Genomic DNA, 25,089 nt, shown 5'->3' on the forward strand with positions numbered 1-25,089 from the left:
GGAAGGAAGCATGCAAATAAAGCTCTCCAAAAAATGAGGGCAGGCGATACCCCCGGGCCTAAAAAAACACTGTCAATAGTGACGCAAAATAATTACTACTACATTACCTTTACCTTAGACATCAACTCATATTAAAACCTTTACTCTGAGCATGATGCCCCTCTTGCATATCCGATCTATTCCCGGCACAAAACTTAAACCTCCATGATTTTCATCATGGCAACTCCACCACCCTCAAACCCGCCATCATGCGCCTAACCCGCCCTTCAGCCCTTGCAGGCAGTTCTTCCATCTCTTGCCAGCGGCTCTACTCTTCTTCTCGAATAATACGACGTCAGGAAACTCTCCAATTGGCATCTGTTAGCAACTCATCATGCTAACTCTGCTGTCTTCCAGAAAACGACGTCCTGTTTCTGCGACAAAAGGGCACTAGGGGTCCTAAATGGCGTCTTACATCGCCTCTTCGCCCTGATGCTCGTATACGTCTTGGATATGGCGCTACCGTCAATGCGTCCGATCTTATCGGTCGTCATGTGCTTGACAGTGTAGTTGACAGTTCTGACCGAAAGGTCGATATCCATGAACCGACCATGGGTGCCTACATCCTTAACAGCGAACGACATGCTACACCGGTACGGAATGATATGAATTCTCTTACAAAGGCCCTAACTAATCTAACTGTTGCTCAGATCTACCCCCACCACGCAAGCTTCATTGTATCGCTGCTCGACTTGAACCTCTCTCAACCCAGCGAAGAAGATTACGACACAGAAACCAACAAGCCGCTTCCACCGCTCGAGATATTTGAAGCCGGTACAGGAATGGGAAGCTTGACATTGCACCTAGCTCGTGCCCTCAATGCCGCCAACCCTGCTGTACCTTCCGTGTTACGAGATGCTCTCTGCACTGCGCGCTACAAATCTGAAGACCACAGTCTTGAGCTATCCGACGAAGTTCAAGCTGCCTTCGATGCTTATCGCTCAAATCGCCGTGCCATACTTCACACTCTTGATCAAAATGCTAAACATTCCAACGCTGCGAACAAGCTAGTACGGCAATTCCGTCGCTCCCTGTACTATCCCACCGTGGACTTTCATGTCGGCTCTATCAGCGACTACATTACGTCTCGTCTTGCCGAGACAGACGAACAGCCTGTATTCTCTCATGCAATTCTTGACCTTCCCTCAGTCGAGGATTACGCATCACCGGTCATTCAGGCTCTTCAACCCAACGGTCTGCTTGTCGTCTTTTCGCCTTCCATTAGCCAGATCGCCCGGTTCCAAACATGGATCTCGCAAACGAAACAGCCTTTGCGTCAGGAGAGGGTTATTGAACTCGACGTATCGACGACAGCGGACGGTGTGCTTGATACCGGTGGCGGTAAAGAATGGGATGTCAAAACTGTTGTTCCAAGAGCAGACCCCGAGGCAGTCCCTGTTCAGGTAATGCGCCCCAAGGTTGGTGATCGCCTCTCCGGCGGTGGGTTTGTAGCTGTTTACAGACGGTGGCCCAATGACCAAACGCCCGGTCAACCTGAGCCTGTTAGTGAAGAGAATGTATCTGATACTGAAGAAACAACTGAGTCTGTCGAGGCAACTGAGTCTGTCGAGATAGAGTCGACAAAGACCGAATAATATCAACGATACTTGCACCATTTACATATATTTTAAACGCAGCAAATTTGTATAAGTAGTCATCTTGTCAGATTAGACACATAGAGAGAACCATAAACGGGCACGATAGGAAATATTTATAGTGAAAGAATAATAATATGTCGCTTGCTATATCGTTCTGGTTTCCCAAAGCATGAATGGGTATCTCTATGCAACATCTCAAACATCAAAAAGTCATATCCTCCACACATTCAATCATCAAGATTTCATAATCGCATCTCATCCTCCTTTTTTCCCTCCTTTGCACTCCTATCTCCCCCAGTTTGCGCGGAGTGTCAATGTCCAGCATTTCCATCAAGAATTAAAAACAACTTTTCCCACCCAAAAATAAATAAATGGACAAAATACCATTGCATCCAGTGCGTGGTCAAACCCCGACCTGCGGCACCGAATATTAAACAAGCAGATAAAGAAAGATAAAAAGCTACACTCTCTCGGCGTAGAAAGAAAAGAGAAATTGTATCGCCCAAGGTAAATGTGATCTTGTGTCCTTTGTTTTCATAAGGCCTCTTTTTGAGGTGATGGGCTCGCGCCGCATGGAATCTTCCAACCTTTAATGCTTTCCAATTATGTTTGGGTATGTTACGCAATTTTGTGACCAATAAGGAAAAAGTAGAGAGGAAGAAAAGAAATGTGTGCCAACTGTGTGTTTAGACACTGGTGATGCGCTCAAGGGGAGCTCGTGCGCAACAAACCATGAGCTTGAGGCTTGTACCAAGCTCTTCAGACTCGGAGAGTAGAGACTTGTCGCTCCAGATGCTCTTACCAGAAGTGTTTTCTGCTGCGTTCTCGTAGCATCGCGTGTACCACCATCGGCCAACGCGGCTGACCATCTTGGTGATACCCTCGTCGGCCAAGGGGCTGTTGTCGCTCATCATCTCTGACAGGCTCGGTTGGTCGGCAGCGGCTTTTCCCTTGCCCTTGTCGGCCTTGCCGCTCGATCGGGTGGTGGTACTTGCCACAGGCACACCCACGCGTGCTGCCTTGATTGTGGTGAAACCGACCTTACCAAGCAGGCGTACAATGAGATCTGCGGTGGAACCGAGGCTGGTGTCAGGAGTCTTCTCATTGATTCTCTCTTTGAGATGGCGAATGGTTCGTCGACCCCGATTGCCCATGTTGTTGAGGTCAACATCGAGAATGGATAACTCGATGAAACCTCCAGGCTTCAGCACTCGACGAGCTTCCGTGAGGATGCTGCGGTAGTAAGCCTCAGGTGCTGCGACGGGGAATCGGTACACAACAGCAGTGAAGCTCTGTGGGGCAAATGGGAATTTGTCGAGATGAGAGTTGTACTGAATTTGATGATGGTTCGGGGGACTCAGTGGAAAACTTGACGAGGCGCTCTTCAACTCTTCAGGGAGAGGGGCACGAGGGGACAGGTTGAAGAAGGTAGCAGCTGGGTATGTCTCGGCAGCGTAGAAAGACCAATCATCGTTACCAAGGCCATCAATAACCAAGATAGAGTGTCGCTTGAGCGAACCTTCAACGGGAACAAGTTCGTGGCGAACATCGCTGAAGAGGACATGACCAAAGGTCAGCCACTTGCTTACCGTCATTGATCCTACTCTGAGGTTGACCTGCGCAAGCGGTGATCCATCTTCTGAAGAGGAACTTGCATCAGATCGTCTTGTCTTGCGAGACGATCGACTGCTTTGTCGTGACATCTCAACAGCTGTAGCGGCCTCAGTATCCTTGCTGCGGTCGCCGTTGCTCGGGACAAGGTCTGCAGTTGGGAAGGGGGTAGTCGGGCTTGGGTGAGGTTGGAAAGCCGCTCTGAGTCGTTCAGTCATATCAGCGCTGCAAGTACTGGAAATGGTCGTTGCCTTGGATTGACGAATCGCCTTCTTGTCAAAGGTGATTGTCGGTGACTCCAGAGGCTTCTCCTTACTGGCTAACTTCGTCTCGTAAGTCTCAAGGTGGAACGGCGTGCCTCTTGAGGACGTTGCTGAAGGAAGTGGCTTGGAGACATCGTCCTCGAGAAGGTCGTCGTACTCATCCCACACCTCGTCTTCTACAGGTGGATCATGGGGCTGTGGGATGACAGCCGTGGAACCAGAGAATACGAGGATACCAGAGCAGCTGGAACTGGATGTGCCAATGGTGCTCTCAGAGTCTTTGCGGGGCGAGAAGGCCAAGAACTCCTTCTCCACTCGGTTCAGTTCAGGAGGAATAGAGTCTCGAGAGGAAGGGTTGTTGGTGCTTCCCGCTGTTGAACCGTCGGTGGTGAGTTCTGGAACAGGAGTGGAGGGTCTAGACGGAGAAGGGCCCTTCGCAATCGACTCTGGATCATAAACATCAAGGGTCTCGGGAGCCAAGTGCATGCTGGCTCTAAAAGGTCGAGAGAAGCTCATAGGAGACACATGTTCATGCTCGGGACGATTGCTTACAACCTTGGGAATCCTTCCAACTTGAGGAAGTCTGCTTCGACGACCAGAGGTGATAGTTGGTACGGTCGGCTGTGCACTAGGCTGCAAGGTAAGCTTCTTTGGCGCCGCGCCGTGTTGTATAACAGGGACCCAAGTTCTAGCCCTGACCTCGGCGCTCGCCCTTCTTGAGGACTGCACATAGGCCGCAGGTCGTGCCAGAGAGTCGCTTGATGATCGCATCTCCGGTGTACCTTGGGGAAGCTCAGGAGTGTTACCAACACTAGGCGACTTGGAATAAACCTCAGCAGCCCTCAGGACATCTTGAATGTCCATAGGCTCACTGTCTTCCTGTTCTGACGAGTCCATCATGGCGTAGAAGGCCAAGGGCTTCTTTTCGACCACTTTGACAGTAGCCGAAACCTTATCACCTTGCTTGTTCTGCTGGCTTTGCGTTGACCTGCCAAACAAGTTCCACTTGCGAGGCGAGCGCGGCCTCTTGACAAGTTTCTTTGGCACAGGGTGCGACGTTACCTCATGCGACATCTCTCGTTGCAGTTCAAAATGGGAATCATCAGACATGATGCTGGTGTCGAAGCTAGTCATGGGTGAAGATGCATAACCAGAGGTGTTGATAGGCTGGGGCAGCTTCAAGGGGTCGTCAGGAGAGGAGCGCAAACGCTGAACTGATCGTCGGAAAGCAAGTGTTGACTTCATAGTGGGACCTTCGGAGTCGCTGCTCTCAGAGGGCCGACGAGATCCAAAAGCAGGATGAGGAGTGCGTGACATGGGCGAGGGCCAGAGTGTGTTTCGGGGCTTCTGGTAAGAGACTGGCAACTGAGAACTACCCAGCCTCGCGTCATCATGTGCCAAACTCTGGGAACTTCCATTTCGGGAAATTTCAGAGCTGGCATTTCGGTTCTCAATGATCTCGCCTCCAGCAATGACAACTGGGTTCATACGGTCTGACAAAAAGGAATCGTTGCTGGAACGGGGTTCTTGGGACGCCTGGTTGCGAGCCACGTTACTGATACTGCCACTACGTCTCTTAGCAGCGCCGAGTCGTCCATAACCTTCGTGGCCAGTGCCAGCTGCAGGACCCTTGCGGATAAGTTTCTTCTCCTTCTCAGGCTTCTCGGGTGGTGCGGTACTAGAATTCTTTCTACGACCGAAGAATCGCGAGAAAGAGGAGCCAGACACATGTGGACTCGGTGTGCGTGTCACTCTAGGTGGCTCAATGCCCTTTCCCTTCTTTGACTCGGCGGCAAGCTTAGCCGCGGGTTGAGCATATACCTCACCTTTGATGGGAAGCTGAGAAGTCGATGCTGTCCTTCCTGAATGGGTGAATTGAGGCTTGGGTGGTGAAAGAGCTCCCGAGACAGCAGACTCGCTTCCGCGTCGCTCAGTTGGGAGAGACTGGGTAGAGAGGTTGCTGTGAATGATTGGCACCGGGTTGAACAATTGGGACTGCATGTCGGGAGTGCCATCTCTACTGGGCCGCGAAGGAGGGTTCGCCCTCGGCGAGGCAGAGTTCTGGGCATTTCTCTCAGGAGAAGGCGATCGCAAAACAGGTCTTGACACCTTGCGCACCGACTTCGGTGACGAGGTATCTTCCCTGAAGTACTGTGAAGACTTGCGTGGTGGGGGGCTCGGAGGAGGTGGAGGCAAGTTCTTGGTCTTCTTCTTGATGGTGGCTTCTCGAACAGTTGAGTTGGATGACGAGGAAGTAAGAGACTCCCTCACGGCTGCTAGACCATGAGGGTCGACAGGAATAGCCTCAATTTCATTACCAGTTGTCCTTCGGGTTACAGGAGGTCTGTTGAGAACAGGACTTTGAAGCCGACCCTTACTCTGATTACTGCGGACAGGTGCAAGCAGGCAAGGCGATTGAGATGCAATTGAAGTTGGCGTGGTGTCGCGACTGTAAGGCCCTGGTCCAGGTGACTCGGAGAACCTTGTAGATGGGCTTCCACTAGTCCCAGAGAATAATAGGCTGGCTGGAGTTGGGGGCGGCAGGTCGTGTGTCGCTAAGCGAAATGGGACCTCGATTCGGTTATCTGAGCCATCCGAGGGTCGTCGAATGTTTCGATAACGGTCCAGTTCAGGGTAGATGACTGGTGACCTGGAATGCTTTTTCACTTCAACGACTTCAGCAATTTGAATCTCGGCCGGGCTACAGGTAAGTTCTCTGTCCAAGTGGAAGCCAAATACAGGCTCAACGGAGCCCTGTCGTTTGTGCTGGGCCGATGAGGAGGAAGAATCCGTTCGTGAAGAGCCATTGCGGGTAGTGTTGATGTCACCAGAAAGTGATGGCTTCTTCCTTCGCAAGCCATTTGGGTTGGGCTTTGTGTTGTCAAAGCTTTGTGTTGATGATGATGATCCGGAAGCTCCATGGTAGTTGGCAGCTGATCGAGTGGATGTTGAAGTAGATGATGACCCCCACGATTGGGCTTGGTGACTAATGCTAGGTCGTGATATGGGTTGAGGAAGAGAAGGTCTTCGAGTAGTGGTAGAAGAAGTTGGAGTAGGTTGAGTTACCCTGGTAGTTGGTGTTGGGCGGGAGATAGAAGAAGGTTTGGGCAATGATCGTGGGACCTCTTCCCTCTTTGCTGATCTGTTGAGTGACTTTGGAGCACTTGATGAAGGTGCTGGTTCAGAGCCGTATCCAAATCCAAGTCCAGGCCGTCTGATACGAGATGGTTCCGATGGCCTAGGTGGCAGACCAGACCCCAATCTGTGAGAATCCATCTTCCAGCCTTCAAGATCGACTCCGTATACCTGTTACCATATTTCACCGGGGACGAAGGGAGTTGTATATAATAGAGTCAAGGTAGGTTAAGTAGTGTAACGAGGACCGTTAATCGGAAAAAGTAGAGCGAGCGAGCAGTCGTCGTCGTTATTAGTGTGGAGAGGAATTGGCTTTCACTGTGATGGTGTGGATAGATAATCAGCTCGAAGAGGTCTAGTTCGACGGTGATGGTGTGAAGAGTGGGATAAAGCCGCGTTTAAACCTCGTAGTCGTGAGAGTAGGCGCTTCGGTTGATGTGATGAGTGTATAGTACAGTAGTAGCGTGCCTCGAAAGGTTGGAGTGTAAGTGGAGGTAAAGAAACATGAGACAAAAGAGAAGAGAAGGAATCCAAAGATAGGAAGTGGCAACAAGAGAATGAATATAGAAGATAGTAACAGCGGGGAGGGCCAAGACGGGAGCATACTCTATGTAGTATTTAGGCAATGAAATTGACGGGTTTCCTGGGGGTGGTCATGATCATGAGTGGACAATGACATGCGGTACATGAGTACCTGAAGAAGAGGGTGAGGGTACATTGGGAGGTGACTGTGGCGTACTTGCAAAGATGATCCTTGCTTCTTGTCCTGACCCCTGACAAGTCAAGTGTGCTGCAGGCATAGCCCTGGTCAGGTCTGGCAATTGGCATTGCATCCGAATCGCATCGCATTATAGCATCTTTATTTGGTTTGGGTGGAGTGCAGTAGAAAAAAACTGGTGGGCGGCAGGTACTCTCTCTTCTAGGGTGAGTCATCCGTTTGGTCAGCCAGGAAATAGCCAAAGCGGAGCCTATACATTCAACTGCGCCGCGTTCCTCCTTCGGGGTGCATGTCGATATTATCCAGTAGAAAAGGTCTCATGCCGTCTAGACGAGGTGATTGGGCATCATATCCTGGTAGAGATTTGCACTGCGAATCCTGGTCACTTTTGTAGGGACCCAAGACCCTTGGGATGAGTGGGTCAATATGAATGGATACATCCAGAGAGAAGAGCAATAGATATATCAAAATGACTGGACGGTTGAGAATGGGCTGGACTATCTGCACCGTTGGTAGCGGAGCGGTCCTGAAAGGGATGGGCCGATGGCCAGGCATCCAATCTTGAGCTTTGATACCGCTACTCAGGAGATGATGGATGGACAAACATATTGTGTTGGTAAGAAACAAACCCAAACTGGAAATACGAAAAAACAACAGTAAGAAACTTGGTATCGAATAAGATCTAATATCCAAACAAAATAATAAAAAAGCCTGACCAAAAACTGATGCGGGTGCAGGGGCATACTGGGGATTTGTGGGTGTTGTTCAAGTTGGTTGCGTCCGCTTTGGGTGATGAAGATAGTTGAAGAGGGGGTGAGTGGCAGGCAAATAGTCTACGCAACTGACAGATTATCTTTTCTCGCTGACGACTCAATTTTCTTGGTCAAGGGTACGTAAATCTATCTATTCCATCTCTCCGGAGCCGAAGTGCAAAACCCGTTGACACAACCATCAACGACAACAAGCGAGGAAGTGAGGGTGTGTGCGTGTGAAACAAAAAAAGACATCACGGTGATAGTCCCGGCGCTTCTTCCTTTTTCTTCTCTTCTTCAGCACAATATGCGACGTCGTTGCGAGGCATCTGCATGTCTTAGACATGCATATCAAAATGTCTCACTTTGGCACACTCTCACAGGTCGATCTAACCTGCATGTCTCTGAATGTCTTGCCCCCAAATTATAGCCTCATCTTCTAAACCAGTTTTATTATCATGGGCGTCAGCAGCAGCAGTATGTTCTCATCGAGTAGGTTCATCACGATTGCAGACAATAACAATGTCACCCTGCTAAACTTATATGCGTAGATCCTCGGGTCAAGTCATGAGTGGTCCTGAACCGTTGAGTTCTATCGACTGTATGTTGACATTTGAACCTTAGAGTAAGGGCCGTTGGGACCTGGACTAACGATTTAACGGGCGAGTCCGTTGGATAAGTCGCCCCGCATGGGAAAAGTCTAACTCTAACGAATGAATCCTTTGAAGGATGATTATCTGACTGTAGTACGGCTATCTTGAATTGTATTTGGTGTTTCGATATTTCGCAAGATGACAAGAATAAGATGAGCTCGAATCAAGTCACACAACCGTGCACCCGTCGTCGGTCCTCTGCTGACCAGGGTCAAGATCCTGGGGCGAAATATGCCCATGTCCATGCCCATACCCTCCTCCAGCCCCAGACCAGCTGCATGAGCTGCAGTTGCACTTGCAGCTGCAGCCAAACCAAAGGCCATGGCCCATATTATTGTCCAACTTACGCACTCTAGTCACAGGCAGGATAAGAATAGCATCACTACTGTACCTAACCATCGCTGGTGCCGAGCGGCGTTTAGATAGACGCGGGAATAATGGACTTTCCACGGTAGTTTGCACGCCTCCGGTCATGATATCCAACATGTCGGTGAGCTTTCAACAAAGTTTCACTTGGGCAACAGAAAACGAAAAACCGGTTCAACGTTCAGCCATGGATGTCATGACTGAGAATTTGCTTCTTCCCGCGGACAACGGGGACTTTGTTCTCTCACGTTTCCTCTCATTCGTTGAAATCTTATGCGTAAAGCGCCTGGTAGTCGCCATGACCGAACGACTCCATGATTCCATTGGTCGTTGATCAAGGACTTTCTACCAATAATGAAGACGCACTCGTTTCACTCCACAGCTCGTCAGATTGAACTCCATGATAGGGACATGGACACAGACTCTTTCTCCTGCATGTGCTTTTTCCTTGTTGCTGTGTAATATAGGGTAAAAAAATAATGACTATGAACGGTTGATCCATAATACCCCTCAACCCGTTCGCTAACCTTGTCGTTAAATTATTGACAAGGATTCACTATATTTCGGCAAAGGCGTTGATCAAAGAGGGAGCTCACGTACGATATTTTCGACATTTTCAATAAAACTCTGTTTAGTCAAGCGGATCTTACATCGAAGCGAAGAATTCGTTAATTCTCGAATTTGCGTATTGGTCAACCTAAAGTTCACCGCCATCCGGTGTTAGTCCCCGTGACGGGTCAACATTCAGCGTCAAAAACGCTCACGAGATCAAAGAACCAAGTCCAAATGAAACGGTCGGTAGTCGTAGCGACGTCATTCCAAGACATACAAGGCATTCTTTCTACCTGTAGCATTCCATATCGGCGGTAGTAGATCATCTCACGCGGTCACCGTCCCAAACGTTCGGTGAGAGTTGTAACTGAACCACCGAGTTGGGTCCAAGATCGGTGTGTGCAACTAGCCTTGGCTGCTAAGCTGAGAATAGAATTCACAGCTCTTTACAAAGGTCAGCTAGTGGCAAGGCGAATGCGCTGGCAAGGCGGTAAACGCGTCTTGACGTCGATTACCGGACAATCTCGAAATAACTAGCAAAAAGGCATGTCGTTCGTTCCTGGATCAGTCTTAGATCTTGCTGCACGATGAGGAACATGTTGCCAAAAGTGGGTTATCAGAGAGGCATCCCATTATGCACAAGATGCAGCAGTAGACAACTCCGCCACAGGAAAACCCAGTAACAGCATCATGACCGCCACAAGTATTCCTTGTCAAGAAATTAGATAAGGCTGGTGTCCCTGCTTTCTGGGCTCTAACTGACGTGGCAGATGGCTCGTGGCTGGCCACTCCGGCAGACGATGAGAGCCTCACCCCTGTCAGTGTGGCTTGTCAGTTGACCGAACCAATAAGACACGACTTGATGCTTGAATTTGAGGTTACCCTTGTAAAGTCACTCGAATTCGACATCAAAGTACTCTCTACCTTGGGCAGCGGTGAATGGCGAGAACCGCCGAATGCGAATGCAAATGCAAATGCAGAACCTGTGCAGTTTGCCTCATTGACAACTCATCAAGCCTGCAAACATTTCCAGCCCTGCCTATTACATAGGTTGATACTAATTGAAAGCCATTATTTCGCTTGGAAGGATGTGGACACCACCGAACAACTATGTACAGAAAGGGTCGGCTTGAAAGGCTCTGAATCGTCCAACAGAAACTAGAGACAAGCTGGAGTCCCAATTGCCTTAGCCGCCTCTCTGCCAACCATAGCCGCCAGACGGCTCGGCGACAAGGGTTGCCTTATCGGGTGCGCAGGGGTTTTGCCATTGCCATTGGTCTACGGTCTGAGACTCGTCTTGAAGCTAAGCGTTTGGGAAACATGACAACCAGAGGATCACGTTGTTGGCGATCTTTGTATTATCTCGTTTTTATAGAGTTGGACCCCCCCTCCGCTCATTAAACTGTCTTCTTACAAGACCCCGTTGGCCATTGAGCCATGGGAGCCATGGCACGTTTGTCTAGCACTATTCGGTAGACAGTAAAAGTCGTCCGAGAACGGAGATAGTGGCTTGCGTCCTTCAACGCACTACAAACCCATTGAGGACTGCGATATTAGCGCAGCCGCGGGTTTATGTTTCTCGTTGGTTCCAGACGTCTTGGAGCTATCCATCATGTGCTTCCTTGTTCCGATCAATGAATCAAACAAGATTCCAGAGATCAAAGCCTACTACCCCTTCCCCTTTCCTTGTCGTTGACGTCGATCTGCTCAATGGCTGGAAGCATTCACGAATCCCTGGCACTTGCATAGATCTTCGATCCCAACAGGATTGATTTTCAAAATCTCGGGTGATTCGTAAATATATAACGCAAAAAGCTTACCGGCCAATATAGGGTTGAGCTACGAAAACTACTGAACTATCTTTCCTGTTCTGTTGCTTACCTCGCCAGCCATGAGCTCTTAGTGCAGCTGAATGTTGAACTTACCACCAGTCCTGCAAAAGCATGAAAATTTCCCCCTTCTATGTTCCCAGAATTTCTGTCGAGGCCTCTTAGAACAACGCATTCAACCTCCCATCAAGTGTGTAGCATTGGTAGTCCAGTGAGCCTGGAAATAGGGGCATCGCAAGACCAACACCGCGGCCCCGGCAGTCGTGCAACGGCGCACAAATATCTCGGGAGCTAGAGCTTAAAGGAGACTTCCCCGTCCTGGAAGCTCAATCCCGCTGTATCCTTGGTGGGACCTTGGCAAGGTCATGGTGTTGAGTCGTAGTGGATATGCATGTGAAGCTTCGAATCAGCCTGGCCCTAACTATCTATGTATCTTCGGTTCGTATCCGAAAAGCCGTCTCCCACCAAGCTAACATAAAACGGGTTACACTGATTGATCTCCATAGTATTGATGGGTATTCAGGATCTCGGAGACTTGCTAATCCTTAGTTTGGATGACAACCATTCGGATCGTGCGATTCCTTCCGACCTCAAAGGATGATCCCAGTACGAGGACAGGGCCATCGTGTCCGAACAATATAAAGATAGGAGAAAATGTGTGGTAGTGAATTGACTTCTTATTCTACTGTACCGAGAGATCTCGGGCTGTGGGGTATTTATGTTGTGAGCGATACCTGTCGAAGTGTCCTTTACCTACTAAGGTACCTGGCCAAAGAGAAGGCATCCATGGACTCGAGAAACTTCCCCAAGAGGCAAGCTATTAACTAAAATCCACTGCAATGTCCTGGTTGGAGCCGGCAGTAAACCATTCAAAAGGCCGCGGGCTAATATAGAATCTATCGCTTCAGCTCAGGATACAGGAGATAACATCCCAACCGTAAACTGATTCGCAACAATATTGTGCTCTATGAACTCAGGACTCAGGTTTTCCAGGCTAAGAAGCCCGTAACTGATGGAAGTGAAGTTGACAGGACCAAAAAAAAAACGCCGATTTCCTCTTTATTCATTTAGTATCCTTGATAATCTGCGCTTGGAAATGAAAAGCAAAATTGTTGTACAACTAGAGAAGCTTCATTCATGCAAGTTTGTTCTGCCTTGTTTCGGCACTGGTGTTGTCCAATGAATCAGTTCCCGGCGAATCTGGCTGCGCGTTTCTCTGCCTTGGCTTTCTCAGTTGGGTCATCAAGGATAGCACCTCGGGTCGCAGCGCCCTCCTTTCGAGCGCCGCCGTCACGACCGTTGTCGCGACCACCACGGCCTCTTCGTTGCCGACCGCCAGGACCGTTTCTCCTGTCCATGCTCTGTCGCTTGTCCGGTCGGCTTCCCTCAGTCTCGGTGTTACGGTCTCGGCCTCGCTTTCGAGAGCGCTCAGGAAGAGCAGAGTCCAGGGTAGTAGCCAACTCCTTCTCATCAATACCGAATTTCTCCGCACGTTCGGCGCGCTTCTTCGCCTCCTCATCATCCTCAATGCCAAATCGCTTAGCACGTTCAGCACGCTTTTTGGCCTCATCATCCGCAGCGGTGGATGATAGTCCCATAGCGTAAGACTTCTCAGGCTCAGCAGGGGCCTCAGCGGTCTCAGCAGGGGCCTCTACTGCAGCAGGCTCCTCAGCCTTTGTAGGTTCGACAGGTGCAGCCTCGGCGGCAGGGGCCTCGGCAACGGGAGCAGAAGTAGCTGGAGCGGCAGCGGCAGCGACAGGGGCAGGAGCAGGTGCAGGTGCAGCGGGAGCTTCATCATCGCTGTAGCTGATCTCGTCTTCCTTGTTGTCGGCTGGAAAGGAAATAATTAGCCGTTGTTTTTCGATGCGACGAACTTTGCGCGCAAGGGATTGGGGCGAATCTAGGGTGGTTCGGTGGACGTACCAGGCTTCGCGTCTGTCTCGGACTGCTTGTCGCTCTCTTGGAGTCTCGCGATGAGATCGGCCTTGTTTCCAGTCTGAGGAAGGCTCTTCTCTGCCAGCATCTTCTTGAGCTCAGGCACCTTGAGCGTGGAGTATTCAGCCATGGCGTGGAAAGAAAGGGGAGTTGAGAGGGTGTTTTGTGTATTGGAGATGAAAATGCGATCTGGATTGTGGATAGTGATTCAATGGCGATATTGATGCGCGTGAGACTGAAAGCTCAGAAAGAATAGATTGAAGAAGAATGGAAGCTTAGCTCTGATACGCGGTTGGGGATGACGCTTGGTGTATGAATTCGAGATTTTAGTGGATCACTCCTTGCCTTTGTTTGGTTCCAGAATTTGACATTAAACTGTGGACAGATAAGCACCGATATTGCATTGTTTCTCGCTTTATTTTATTGTCAGCTCTGGGTCGTAAATTCCATTCTGTTCGCAGGGAGATGATTTTGAGCACAGACCACTCAAGCTCAAAATAAGGCTACTAAAGGAGCTTAGTAGAGCTCTTTGTCTGTCGGTAGACTCCATTCCATGGATGGTACCTACACTACTACAGTAGCCGATTGGGGGCCTCATTCGGTCTGTTCAGAGCCGTTGGATTAGAAGGCCTTTGGATAATGAATCTTGTTAGCCAACTTGGATCTTTCGGGCTCCTACACATACTTGCTTGACAGAATGCTCAAGGATGCAATAGTCCCGAAGCTGTGCATCCCCGTAGTCCGATGCACCATTCCTTCACTGGCTAGCATACCTTGCTGAATGAGTGCTTGAATCAGAAAGGCTGGTTGCCTACCTACATAATACATGACCACATGATTCCGCCTAGCAACTTACCGGATGGTTGTCGAGGGCCTCACGTGGCCGCAGCCAGAGTGCATGTACCAATGTAACCCCAGAATGGCCTGTACAGCTGAGCAACCTTTTTTTGTGCTTGTGCGAGAATCGTACAGATAGAGCTCTCGGAAGACCAGATCCGAGGTGCAGGAAGAAGCAGGTTGTTCTCTAATGTTTGATAGAACCAAACGGTTTACTCGTAACAAGACTGTTAATTAGCAACTCAGTTAAAGGCAAGGTACCTGAGTCTATTCCCCGAATTGCGGGTTAAAAGAGGTTAAAAGAGGCCAGCCTGACTCCCTCTACTACGTAGTAGTAGTATTAAGGTATCCCAGCTCATTTGCTCCACACAAGGTACCCTTTTTTTTTTTCACGGTTCACCAGGGGAAGGAGAAGGAGAAAGAGAAAGAGAAGAAGGAGACAAAACGTACCTATCCGTACGGTATCACTTGAAATGATTTCTTGGCCTTGGCCCTATTTTTGCGGTCAGGAAGTTGAGGGGTTCTTCCTTCTCCCTCTCTTGCCCTCATTTTGATTCAAGTCAAGAGTTTCATCTCGGTAACCGTTTTACAGGTACAGAGTAGTAGCTCGCCACTTTTCTTCCTCTATTGAATTCAACCAACTTTAACTCGAGTTGATCTTGCCTCGTCTCGTGCCCCCTCTTCCCGTCCCCACGATTTGTCGATCGCTGTGACCATTATCGACATCAACATCAACATCTTGCGAAATACAGATTCTATACACAATCCGTCGTAACTGTCCAGACTGCTTGAACCCAATCGGAACACTCGGGCGCATCCGTCCTGTCATCGCCGCTCTTGTCTTGACCTCTCCGAATCATGCAATAGCACTCGACCGACCCCTTGGAAGATGCGAAAAGTTCAGCCTGCCCTTCAGCTCTCGAATGCCCGTTCCCATTGCCAGTACCTGGCTATCTCTACTTAAAGTGTTTCACATTTTATAGTTACTTCTCTCTTGAACGATCCCTACCGAGGAGTTGATCTCCATACTTCCACCAATCTTTACATCATGACTCGACGAATTGTACGTCCCTCCATGTTTTGGCTTCCTATCAAGGTCCATTTGACTAACCATGATCTTGTTATTAGGTCCGAACAGCTGCTCAGCTCGCTGGCGCTGCCATTTTTACCTTCCTCGTCATCGCTTTCCTCGACCGCAATTATCGTGTCCTCCCCAATTCTATCCATGGCTATATGCCATCCCACCACCCCGGACTTATCATTACCGATGTCACAATAGTCACATGTTCAAGCGTCAACCCCTTTTCTTCCTGCGATCTCGACAAAGACTGGCACCGAGTCGACAAGGACCTATATCTCGGAAGGACCTGGACTACAAGTGCTTACCTGTATGTAATGCGCAAACATGAGGAGGACCTTACCGAGGACGACCGAGTTGTGGTGGACGTTTCGGTCGGCAGGCTTCAACCTCAGCCCAAGGGAGAAACAGATGATGCCTGGGAATCCCGTTCTTCGGGCATCTGGATTAAACGTTCGGCCAAAAGAAAGGCTAGTGATTCGAAGCAGGCCGTCACCGATATTGATGTCCTCTTTGGAGATGATGCTGTCGAGGCAAGAGACGGATATGCTCTCACGGGGACACCCCTGCTACTAAACACGGGTGGTAACCTTCTCTGCGTTCAACTGACGGTGCGCCGGGGCCCGGTCCGAGAGGCCAAGAAGCCTACACCAAGGATCCGCAACGATGGACGATACAAGATCATGCAGATCGGTGATCTGCATCTAAGTACTGGGGTGGGCGCATGCCGTGAAGCTGTCCCCGATTCCTATAATGGTGGAAAATGTGAGGCGGATCCAAGGACGCTCGACTTTGTCAATCGGGTTCTAGATGATGAGAAGCCTGATTTGGTAGTACTGAGCGGTGACCAGGTCAATGGTGACACGGCACCAGACGCACCGACTGTTAGTGTGATCCCCCTTCTATGTCACAGTGTTGATTTCTAACATCTTCTAGGCCATGTTCAAGATTGTCTCCCTTCTCATTGAACGAAAGATTCCCTATGCTGCCATTTTCGGGAACCACGACGACGAAAAGACCATGTCTCGTGAGGCCCAAATGGCAATCATGGAGAGCCTCCCCTTTTCTCTTTCTACCGCCGGGCCAGCTGACATCGACGGCGTTGGCAACTATTATGTTGAAGTCTTGGCCCGTGGGAAGACAGATCATTCTGCATTGACCATCTACCTCCTAGACACCCACGCTTACACGCCCGATGAGCGCAACTTTCCTGGGTACGATTGGGTTAAGCCCAACCAGATAGAGTGGTTCAAAAAGACAGCCGCTGGCCTTAAGAAGAACCACAACGAATACACCGGTCGACATATGGATATCGCTTTTATCCATATTCCTCTTACAGAATATGCTAGCCCAGAACTACCTCGTGTTGGTGATTGGAAAGAGGGAGTCACAGCCCCTGTCTATAACTCTGGTTTCCGCGATGCCCTTGTTGAACAGGGCGTCGTCATGGTCAGCGCAGGACAGTAAGTTCGAAGGAGTCTCTGAGTCTATTGCAACCACTTACTAACTCTATAGTGATCACTGCAACGACTACTGCTCCCTATCTTTAACAGGCGAGGGCGAGACAAAGATCCCTGCTTTGTGGATGTGTTACGCTGGTGGCTCCGGCTTCGGTGGCTACGCTGGTTACGGTGGCTACCACCGTCGCGTACGCTTATTCGAGGTTGACACCAACGAGGCTCGCATCAAGACCTGGAAGCGTCTTGAATTTGGAGACACAGCTTCTCGCATACACGAGCAGATTATTGTTGACGGCGGTAAACCACAGCCCGTCGCCCCAGCTGCATGAGCTTATGAAACACTGCATTTTCTTTTCCAAGGGTAAACAGGGGTTATGTTCACTTACACACATCTGATGTTTATTGTATTCGTGTTTTAGGATGATCAGCCGCCACGCCTCTATAGACTGGGTGGTCTCTTTTTTTGTTGTTGATAAACATTTGCCTTTGGATGGCATCAAAGAGCATATTGATCGATGGCAGGGAGGTTCTTGTATAACATTTAAAATATCCCACTTCTCGTTGCAGATATTAGCAAACAGAGTTCGATGACGGCATGGCACACATCGTCGGGGTTGGGTTCGGAGTTGTTTTTGGAAGACATGAATACCATGATAAGCCAGCGACTGGCTTCTATTATGCAAATTGCCCAGCAATGTGACCAAGTAAATATAGTCTTATCATGGCTCCGGCTTGATGCTTTTTGTACGTAGTCATATGTTAAGTGTCTTTGACTTGGACAAAAAACCACATAAACAATTGTCGAGTAACGAAGAAATACTGCCAAGGTGAAGTTTGTTCAAAGATATTGGTTTGTGAATTGTAATCTCTATTGTCATCCGCTATATACCACCACTCCTCTCCTCGCCATATACCTTTACTCTCTTCCGCTATATTCGGTAGAAGGTAACCAAAACCATGCTGATAATGTACTCCCCTGGGCCCAAGATTGCACCGGGAGCCCAGGTTAAATCCTCCGAGACGCCACCCACCCATGTCTAGATGCATGTACGAAACAACAAGAATGGTATGCACAACCGGATTAAAAAAGGATTCAAGAAATGTGGTATCGTGAAGTCTCAATGCATGCAATGCTATGCGTCGAGAAAAGAAGAACAAAATGTGAAAATGATGGTGTGCGAAGCAACACCGGGATATCAAAAGTAAATAATGCAGTAAGTCTGGGAAATCCCCAGACATGTGAATGTGCTTGTAATCAAGGACAACAAAAGTAGTAAAACGAAATTCGGATGGGCAGGTTTTAGATGGTCATGACTTCTTGGTGAACAAGTCTCAGCACCCAGCTTGCCTCGGCGACACTGGCGCACTGGAAGCACCACTTCTTGACATTGCCGCCTGTCGGGCCCGTAGCTGGAACAACGCCAACAACGCCGTTGCTGTCCTTCATCTCCTCCCAGACGCCGCACACGATACCGCGGCTGCCCATTGCCGTGAAGCAACCGCTGCCCAGAACGGCGTCTAGCAGGATCTTTGGTTTCTCTGAGTCCTTGCGTGGAATAGTGGTAACAGTTACGCGCTTCTCTAAACCGTGGTCGGCACGGAGAGCCTGGTGCCAGCCTGGAGGAGGTCGTCGGATGGAGAGCTTGCAGTTGCCAAAGTCCTCCCACTTGGCGGCTGCGACGAGAAGATGAAGGCGGATCTTGAGATCTTCCGTTCCAAAGTTTGAGGGTCCACGGCCGCTGTTCTCAACACTAATGGAGGGTGAGCGAGGGGTGTTGCCGCCATAAGAAGAAGATCCGGGAGTGTTGCTACCACCATAGCGGCTGTTGCGCTTCACAGAGGAACGGGCCAGGCTGAAGGGGAGTCCACGTCCAGTGAGTCTCTTGAGGAAGCTGGAGGCGGAGAGAGTAGAAGAGGGAGTAGTGCTTGCACCATCGTAAGATTGGGTAGGTGCACGAACTGAACCACGGTAGCTGTTCTTGCGACTAAACCAGCTTCGTCGTCGGCTGCTGGTATCATCATTCGCGACAGGTGGCTTGTGCTCACCGAAGCTACTGAATCGTGCTTCGTTTTCAAGTTGGATGAACTTTTGGTTGTTGAGACGCGAGTGGTGAACAGCCATATAAAGGTTGTAGCAGTCAGGCCCATTGTAGCACCGGAAACGGAAGTTTCCACCGCTGTGGGAGTTGGCAAGATGGCAATCTGATCTAACTGAAGAGCGGATTTCAAGGTCGACAGCAGTGCTCTGGCGGATGAGTACCAACGGAGTGAGATCAAGTGCAAGCATTGGCTTGTCCCCTTGCTCAGCTCCACTGTGGACGGCGTAAGCCTCAATCAGGCCGGGAGTGACAATGATTGAGAGGTTCTCTGCTGCAATATTCTTCCACATGCCCTTGTCAGACCACCTTGAAATCATGGCACTGTATCTTTGGACATTTTCCTCTGGCGCCATCTTTTGTCCATATAAGCCAGCCTGAGAGGCAGAGTTGGAGGGTGTCAAGCTGTCTGCCGGTCCTGATAGGATGGATTCATGGAGTTGATGGCGTTTTGGTTCGTCTTCGGGATATTCTTCTTCGTGCAAGGTCTCCAGCTCATCTCTGGCGTGGTCCCGGGACCTAGCGTCATCTCTGATACTCACTCCTAGCTCGGTCTCGGGCAGATCAACGCTCTCAATATCGTCTTCGTCAGAAGTATCGTAGCTGTAGTCTGATTCGGTGTAGTCCTCCTCCTCCTCGGTGTTCTCATAACTTCCTTCTGTAATAGAAGTGCCAGATATCGACGATTGGTCTGAAGGTAGGTATTCATGTTTAAGCGGAGAGGATGTGCGACGCTTGACGCGGCTATTGGTGGGAGGTTCCAAAGTAGGGGGCTTGGAGTACTTGGACTTGGCTGTAGGTTGAGGACTAGGACTAAAAGTTCGATGAGCTGGTGGTGGTGGTGCGCCATCATCTCGTGAAGATACATCGCTCTTGCGAATATTGAGAGGATCAGGCTGCATACTGTGTGAGGTCATGGGCCGTTCGTCGAATTGGTAATCGTACTGATTTGTCGTTCCTTGCAAATCATAGAGCTCAGGAGACTTCAGGGGAGGAGAAGTCACTGGTGAGGCTGACCGAGGACGGTATCTGGCTGGAAGTGACCGTTTGGGTGTAGTTGGGCTTGCTGGTGGTGATTCAGCGGCAGATGAGCGGCGAGAATGCGAGCTTCGCAGGGATTGAGCTGAGTATTTGTGAGACGATCCTCGAACGCCCACAGGAACATCCTGCATTCGAGATTGTGGGTACGGTTCGTCATCATCAATTACACTAGGCTCTGGTTCTCTTGGGGGTACGGGGGAGACAGGAAGGATGTCGAGCCAGTCCAGAATCTGATCTTCGTTATCGGTCGTGAGTGTGAGTAGCTCATGCCATGGCCTGTCATTGTGTGTTCCCCGTATCATGATAACCATGTCAAAATTTCCATCTCCTGTCCTGGCCGAAATCAATTCAATGGGGACCGGTGGGAACAGGAGGTATGATCGACCCTTGACACCATTTTCACGGATCAACAAGTCACCCTTGTCTTCAGGATAGCGCTGGTTGTCTCGGTGCACCAACTCAACCTGGCACTCCAGACGTTGACCGTTGGAGTGTGCCAAGTCCAGGGAGAAGAAGTCTTTTGCACTGACTTGTCGCGATGGCTCGATGTATACATCATCCATGGGACCAAGGGTTCGCAAGTCACGCGATCTGGTAGTATCGGTGTTGATCGCATCTTCGTCTGTCAACCTGGCCGTCTCCTCCCGGTGTCGACGACGGGCTTTTTCTTGCAGGTCTTCAAAGTCGCTCGAAAGATCATAAGTGTCATTGGTTCCAATTATGGCATCAACACATTTGAAGAACTTGGTGATTTGCTTGAGTCGGAGCAGAGGTCTTTTGAGCAGATGGGCCACGTCAACCCGCTCTCCCGCGGCATCAATAATATCGCCAGCATCGTTCCGTGGCATAGCACCGACGAGAGAATCTTCATCGTCCAACACTCCAGCCACTGGTGCGAGGTTGACGACGAGGTCTTGGAAGCCCAATCTCCAAGCATCCAGGTACTTGTGGTAGATAGGCACAACTCCATGGCCCCATGAAGCAAGTCGGCGGATATCTTGAACGGGAGCTTTGCGATGGGCCATCTGAAGCTTCTCTAGGGCAACTCCCATGTTCACGACAGACTTTGAAAGGGCGTCTGCCTTGGTGACTTGGCCACCAGAGCCGAAAAGTTCGTTTCCATTGTCGCCATTAACGACCTGCTGTAGAAGAACTGGAATAACACCAGAGACCAATGTCTTCAACTCTCTAAGATAAAGACTTTCATCTTCGGCAAATTCCTTAAGCAGATCGTCATTCGTCACATCGTTGGCCCCACCTCGGGCTTTTCGCATACTTGGTCGTGAGCGGTTACTTATGATGGCGCTGGGGACGTTTTTATCGTCGGGAAGTGAAAGAACTGATACAAGATCGGAGTGACGTGTCAGACGCCTCTTGAGGCCAGAACCTTGGCTCTTGGAGTTGGAACGCGAATTCGAACGTCGACTACCTTTTGTGAAACCTGTGGATTGCGTAAGAGTGGATTGGGTTACATCGGTCGTTAGATCCGATTCGACAGCACTAGAGCCCTCCTCGGAAAGGATTGTTGACAACTCATATTGACCCCTAGTTGGCGGTGGGAGACGCGGCCCCGCCATACGCGCTGACGGTAGAGCCGCTCGAGCATCTCCAGACTGTTCGGGTTCCTCGGCCTGCTCTTGAGGTTGTTGTGGAGGCTCTGGTGTCTTTTGAGGTTTCGGTGTCTTCCGTTCTTCTTCGGGAGACGCAGATCTGACGCTTCTCAACTTTTCAGTCTTAGATAGCTCTGTTTCCGTCCAATTTTCGGAGTCTTCATAAGCGCGTTCATCATCATAACGCGAGCCCTCGTGTCGATAATCATCGTATTTCGACTCCTCGTACCTCGAATCATCGTAGCGAGAGTCGTTGTATCTAGAATCGGCATAGACTGATTCAGGCTCATCGTCATATGGTCGTTCTTCTCGACTTTGATAAGGCTTTACTTTTGGAAGAGAATTTACTGATTCACCCGTAAATGCTTCCTTCAACATACCAAAAAGTGAGTTTTTGGGGCCAGACTTCTGAGGAGGAGGGGTGCTCCGTGTCGCTTTGGTTCTCTTCAAGCCTGTGAGACCTGATGCCTTTGCGGGGTACTTTGTGTCCTGACGCTTCGGTTTGGTCTTGGAGTCTGGTTCGGGTGACGACACTGGCGATGGTGCTGGAAGCTCAGTTGAAAGATCTGTCGAAAGATCCGTTGAGAGCTCTGTAATTGTCTCAGGCGAAGGTTCTCGGGCAGGTTCAGGCTCAGGCTTTGATTCGGGTTTGGGTTCAGGCTCGGGCTCAGGCTTTGGAGTAGCCTTCTTCGGAGGCTCAGGCTCTGGTGTTGGCTCCTTAGCCGGTGTGGGCTTCGGCGAAGGAGTTGGTTGAGGTTTCTTCTTCGCAGGCTCTCGTACTGGCTCTGGAGTCGCTGGCAACGGCTCACCCGGAGCAGCTTTATCCACCGTTTCTGTCTTGCTTGTGCTTGAAGAAGACACTTTTCTCTTCTCAACATGAGATGTACAACGATGGCTCTTGATCGTTTCAGGTGAAGACAGTTCATCCGACATGTCCTCGCTCAGAGGCGTCGTGGGTGGTTCTTCTTTGGGCTCCTCGACAAAGGGGTCAACAGTGGTATTAAGCCACTTCTCAATGCTGGTTGGTTTGTTAGGTACGGCGTCTCTTGAAGGAGGATGTTCGTTGATTTCATGAATCATTTTGTTGGCACCCTCCATGACCTTCTTGAAAACCTTGGGCATGTTTTTGAAGCTTGTGTTTCTTTCAGGTTTGGCAGGCCGAGCAGGGCGGATAGGACGACTTCGAAGCGGTCCTCCGCGAGCACGTAGAGGGAGATCGAGTTCAGTAAAAGCAGAGTTGCCCCATGGAATGTCCCCAGGAATATCTGCTATAGACTTTGCCAGAAGACTGGAAGACAAATCTGATCCATCAAGCTGGGATGGTTCTATAGTGGAATCATCATCAGGCACCCATGTCTCCTTGCCCTTCTGCTTGGTCGTAGGAGGCTGGTAACTCTTGGGTCGTGGCTTTGATTTGCTCGATGATGCAGCTCTCTTCTTCGTAGGAGTATCGACTGTGTGACTATCATCCAGAACCTCGATGGGTGCCGTCTTTGACAGATCTGACTTATCATTCGTCCTCGTTGTCTTGGACAGCTCCGAGCCATCCTCGATGGCTTCGCTCAACTTCTTGCTCAATGCCTCGGGGTTCGCTGCACCAGCGCTTTTCGGAGTGTCTAGCATCTGCTTCTTCATTTCCTTTCTCACGGAGCTCATACTAGGTCTCCGTGAGCTAGGAGCAGATTTTAGCCGTAATCTTACACTCCGCACTGTACTTCCGGCATTGGACGAGATGTCACTCATAGGTCTGACTCTGATTCCTTCGTCGTCGGTGAGGTTTGTTCTCATGGCTCTCACTCGAATACCATCACCACTCTGCCTCTTCTTCCGCACGGGCTTGACTCGAATCCCGTCATCATGTGCTGGCGTTGATTTGGCAGACCGTTGCGCGGTTACTCGACTGCTGGTGACATTGCTTACTGTCAACTCGCTGTCACTCATAAACTCGCTATCTGTATCATCCATCCACGGTCTTGCGCCCACTGATTTAGACGACTTGTGACTCCTCGGTGCTGGTGGGTCCGGAATTTCAACCAACTCTGCCCAAGCCTTGACTCTGCTGGCAACCTTGGGATTAGCTTGGGTGCGAAAGATGAAGTCTTTTGGTATTTTGGTTGGGGCAGGGATCTTGGCAGGCGATGTCTTTTTCGTCCCGTGTTTCCGATTCTTTCTCCAATGCTCATCGCTAACAACACGCTTCTTAGGCGGCGGGTTTACTTGTTTTGCTGCTGTGGGCGTTTTTGGTAGAGGTGTTTTTGTTGTCGGCGTTTTTATTGTCGGCGTTTTTATTGTCGGCGTTTTTATTGTCGGCGTTTTTATTGTCGGCGTTTTTATTGTTGGTGTTTTTGGTGTTGCGACCTTTGGTGTTACCACTGGCGGTGGTGGCTCGGGTGTCTTTACAGGTGTTTTGACGGGTGTATTTTCCGGCGCAACGTCCTCTTCTTCTGTGGGCAGACTCTCCTTCGTCCTGTTGCTGGGCGGTTTGGACTTCTTCCTCAGTTTGATACGGACCCGATCCTCTTCCGTCACACTTTGGAAATCCTCGTCATCAAATGCAATATCGGGTGGTTCGGTCGCTGCATCGTCTGGCGTCTGTTCCATAGCGGCAGCGTTGGCTTTTTGCCATTTCTTGACTCGATCTCGGACGCCGTTGGGAGGCGGGACACGCTTCACTTGTGACTGCTTCATTTCATGTCGCAGTTCGGCCTTGACAGCCTCTAAGCTCATCCTCCTTTGGCGCTCAGCCGTCTGCCGTGATCTTGAGGGTCGGCCCAGGAGGAAATCATGAAGAAGTGTTGGCTCTCGTGTTGATTTAGCACGTGGACGGCCGCGAGCCGCCGCCGCCGGTGCCGACTTTGGTGCTTCTTTCTCATCGTTGTCTTCGGTGGGTTTCTGAGGGGTCTCGGGATCTAGAACGGCTTCCTCTACAGCTTCCTCTGGAGAGGTCGGGTTTGATGATGACATGATCTCAGCTATCTAGAAATTGAAAGTAGTGAGCTTGTTGTTCAGGCGAAACGCAGTCGCGATAGGCAAGCATGGTTGTTGATGTGTAAAAGGTGGGAGAACTCGCGCAAGATTCGTACCTGAAGCTTGATAACATGCTGTGCGGTCGCAGAGAAGCGGTCGGGGTTCAAGTCGAGGCCAAAGTCGCTCTCTCAATCCCTGGCGATAAGCTACCGTTGAAGCCTTCAATCTTGTGTCGCCGAATTACCGTATCGAAACGTCTGCTAAGATTTACAGGAGGTTTTGGAGAAAGGACGGAAAGGCGGAGCAGCCGTTGGGCTATGCTTGATGCAATCGCAAGGAGGAATGGAAAGCGATAGTGGGTAGGTAGGTGGGTGAGGAGGGGGAAATGACGAGATGACAAGGGAAGGTTCCGGGGATGACAAAGTCAATCAAACTGCAAAGAGCCTTGTACAAATAACGGGAAATGGAGGGCTCTCCAAAAATACGAGAGGTACAGTAAGATTGTTATGCCGTTCAACGTTGGAGAGGGCCCTCCATCCAATTTGGAGG

General features: G+C 50.0%; 5 protein-coding genes across 5 annotated transcripts; 2 read left to right on the forward strand and 3 right to left on the reverse strand.

Annotated features, from left to right (window-relative positions):
* Positions 1–248: 248 nt before the first annotated feature.
* FSST1_004699 (S-adenosyl-L-methionine-dependent methyltransferase) lies at positions 249–1,634 on the forward strand (the record flags this gene model as incomplete). The annotated part of the gene is made up of 3 exons (XM_083230899.1): positions 249–333; positions 397–632; positions 690–1,634. The coding sequence occupies 3 exons, from the start codon at positions 249–251 to the stop codon at positions 1,632–1,634; spliced, it is 1,266 nt and encodes a 421-aa protein (XP_083088129.1).
* Positions 1,635–2,323: 689 nt separating this feature from the next.
* FSST1_004700 (class I SAM-dependent methyltransferase) lies at positions 2,324–6,787 on the reverse strand (the record flags this gene model as incomplete). The annotated part of the gene is made up of 1 exon (XM_083230900.1): positions 2,324–6,787. One exon carries the CDS (start codon positions 6,785–6,787, stop codon positions 2,324–2,326), a length of 4,464 nt encoding a protein of 1,487 aa, XP_083088130.1.
* Positions 6,788–12,700: 5,913 nt separating this feature from the next.
* FSST1_004701 (SAP domain-containing protein) lies at positions 12,701–13,581 on the reverse strand (the record flags this gene model as incomplete). Its single annotated transcript, XM_083230902.1, has 2 exons — positions 12,701–13,347; positions 13,440–13,581. The coding sequence occupies 2 exons, from the start codon at positions 13,579–13,581 to the stop codon at positions 12,701–12,703; spliced, it is 789 nt and encodes a 262-aa protein (XP_083088131.1).
* A 1,755-nt stretch (positions 13,582–15,336) lies between these two features.
* On the forward strand, positions 15,337–17,155 carry FSST1_004702 (Metallo-dependent phosphatase-like protein; the record flags this gene model as incomplete). Its single annotated transcript, XM_083230903.1, has 4 exons — positions 15,337–15,351; positions 15,417–16,250; positions 16,303–16,829; positions 16,882–17,155. 4 exons carry the CDS (start codon positions 15,337–15,339, stop codon positions 17,153–17,155), a joined length of 1,650 nt encoding a protein of 549 aa, XP_083088132.1.
* A 971-nt stretch (positions 17,156–18,126) lies between these two features.
* Positions 18,127–24,537, reverse strand: FSST1_004703 (uncharacterized protein; the record flags this gene model as incomplete). The annotated part of the gene is made up of 1 exon (XM_083230904.1): positions 18,127–24,537. One exon carries the CDS (start codon positions 24,535–24,537, stop codon positions 18,127–18,129), a length of 6,411 nt encoding a protein of 2,136 aa, XP_083088133.1.
* Positions 24,538–25,089: the final 552 nt, after the last annotated feature.

The sequence above is a fragment of the Fusarium sambucinum genome, chromosome I, assembly GCF_050947815.1.
Source record: "Fusarium sambucinum isolate potato_lamoka chromosome I, whole genome shotgun sequence".
NCBI classification, from domain to species: domain Eukaryota; kingdom Fungi; phylum Ascomycota; class Sordariomycetes; order Hypocreales; family Nectriaceae; genus Fusarium; species Fusarium sambucinum.